The sequence below is a fragment of the Terrapene carolina genome, unplaced genomic scaffold (assembly GCF_002925995.2).
Source record: "Terrapene carolina triunguis isolate 2854851 unplaced genomic scaffold, T_m_triunguis-2.0 Scaffold51, whole genome shotgun sequence".
NCBI classification, from domain to species: domain Eukaryota; kingdom Metazoa; phylum Chordata; order Testudines; family Emydidae; genus Terrapene; species Terrapene triunguis.
The window spans coordinates 1,448,258-1,450,012 of record NW_020664402.1 but is presented as its reverse complement, the minus strand read 5'-3'; the positions used below and the strand labels follow the sequence as shown (position 1 = coordinate 1,450,012).

At 69.5% G+C, this 1,755-nt stretch overlaps 1 protein-coding gene across 1 annotated transcript in view; it reads left to right on the top strand.

Moving 5' to 3' along the window:
• The first annotated feature begins 77 nt into the window (after positions 1 to 77).
• LOC112125004 (SH2 domain-containing protein 6) overlaps positions 78 to 1,755 on the top strand; it is a 4,057-nt gene continuing 2,379 nt past the window's right edge. Inside the window, exons 1-2 of the mRNA XM_026657068.1 lie at positions 78 to 162; positions 292 to 344. Coding sequence (XP_026512853.1) covers positions 78 to 162; positions 292 to 344 — 138 coding nt within the window. The remainder of the gene's footprint in view (positions 163 to 291; positions 345 to 1,755) is intronic.

Below are 1,755 nucleotides of genomic sequence, written 5' to 3'. Positions count from 1 at the left end.
GCCCCAGGGCAGCACCCACCTGCCCCCATCCCACTCCCCAGGGCCCCAGTGCGGCGGAGGAGTCCGAGGAGGGTGACATGTACGAGGCGCCCCCCTGTGAGAGCCAGGCCTGGAAGGTGGCTCCAGCCAAGAGGCAGGAGGACACGGACGGCACCTACCTAGGTAACGGGGGGCAGGAGAATGGGAGGCTGGCAATGGGGGAGGGGACTGGGGAGGGGCGGAGTTGGGGGGGTTGGAAGGTTGGGGGCAGTGAGGCCCCCAGGGCCCATCTCACCCTGTCCCTGCCTCCAGATCACGCCACTGCCCGGCGCTGCTCGGAGCCTTTCGCCCTCCTGCCAGCCAAGGTGAGTGAGCCGCCCGCAGCCCACACTGTGCCCCCTGCATCCCCAATCCCCCTCCCCCAACACCGAGCCCCCTGCACCCCAAATCCCGCACCCCCAACACCGAGCCCCCTGCACCCACAATCCCACACCCAGCCCCCTGCACTCCCAATCCTGCACCCCACCCCCAACCCCCTGCACCCCAATACCACACCCCACACCGAGCCCCCTGCACCCCCTCCCTCTCTCCCAACACCGAGCCCCTGCACCCCCAATCCCGCACCCCACACAGAGACCCCTGCACCCCAATCCCCCTCCCCCAGCACCGAGCCCCCTGCCCCCCCAATCCTGCACCCCACACCGAGCCCCCTGCACCCCGAATCCCCCCACCCCACACTGAGCCTCCTGCACCCCCAATCCTCCTCCCCCAACACCGATCCCCCTGCACCCCCAATCCCGCACCCCACACCGTGCCCCCTGCACCCCCAATCCCACACCCAACACCAAGCCCCCTGCACCCCCAATCCCGCCCCCACTCCGTGCCCTGTGCCCCCCGAATCCCTCTCCCCCAGCACCCTCAGTGGACCTGATGACATGGCACCGTGTGGCCAGCTACATTCCAGGAGAGCCCAGAGAGCCCCATATCCCACCATTTCCCCACGCAGCCCGTCTCCGAAGCTGGGGACTCAGGGGTTGGGCCCAGGAGTTACTCAGGGGGGTGGGGTAGGGGGTTGGAGACCATGGGGAGCCTGGCTGGCTGGTAACCAGCCCGTTGTAACCCACAGTTCCTGTCAAAGCTCAGCCTGGTGCCTGGCACAGACGCTGGCAATGGAGAGGAGATGCCCCAGGGCCTGGCCTGCAGGAAAGGTGAGGGGCTGGGGGGGGGCGGGGAGGGGGGGCTGCTTTGTGGAGTGACCCCCTTCCCCACAGACACCGAGTCCCCCCAGCCTGGGAGCCTGGCAGAGCCGCTTGGAGCCTCCTCCTGGCCCATGCAGGCTGGCTTTGGCCACAGGGCTGGGGCGGCCTGGCTCCCTGTCCACTTTTGGGGTCCCCGGTTGCCCCCACCCCGTGGGGGAGGGGATCTCCTTGCCCGGGGCAGTGATCAACGTGGTGACGGGTGGGCTTGCCGATGGTTGCAGTTACCATGGTGACTGGGCAGGCAGAGGTGCTGGGGTAGCCGTGTTGGGCCCATGGGGGATATGGGGGGGCAGCGTCCTGGGGGCTGAGTCTCTGGGGCTGGGCCCTGCTGCGGTCCCTGGGGCCCCTTTGGCTCCCCACATGCCCGGCTTGGCCACACGGCCTCTCGCCCCGGCTGGCCCCTGGCGCCAGGAGCTGAGCCGCCTCCTTCCCTTACAGGTCAGGACAGAACCCAGGCGAAGCTCCCCCCAGCTCCCGGCAGTCGCCGGGTCTCCCTGCCCGTCCCCCTCCCGAGGCC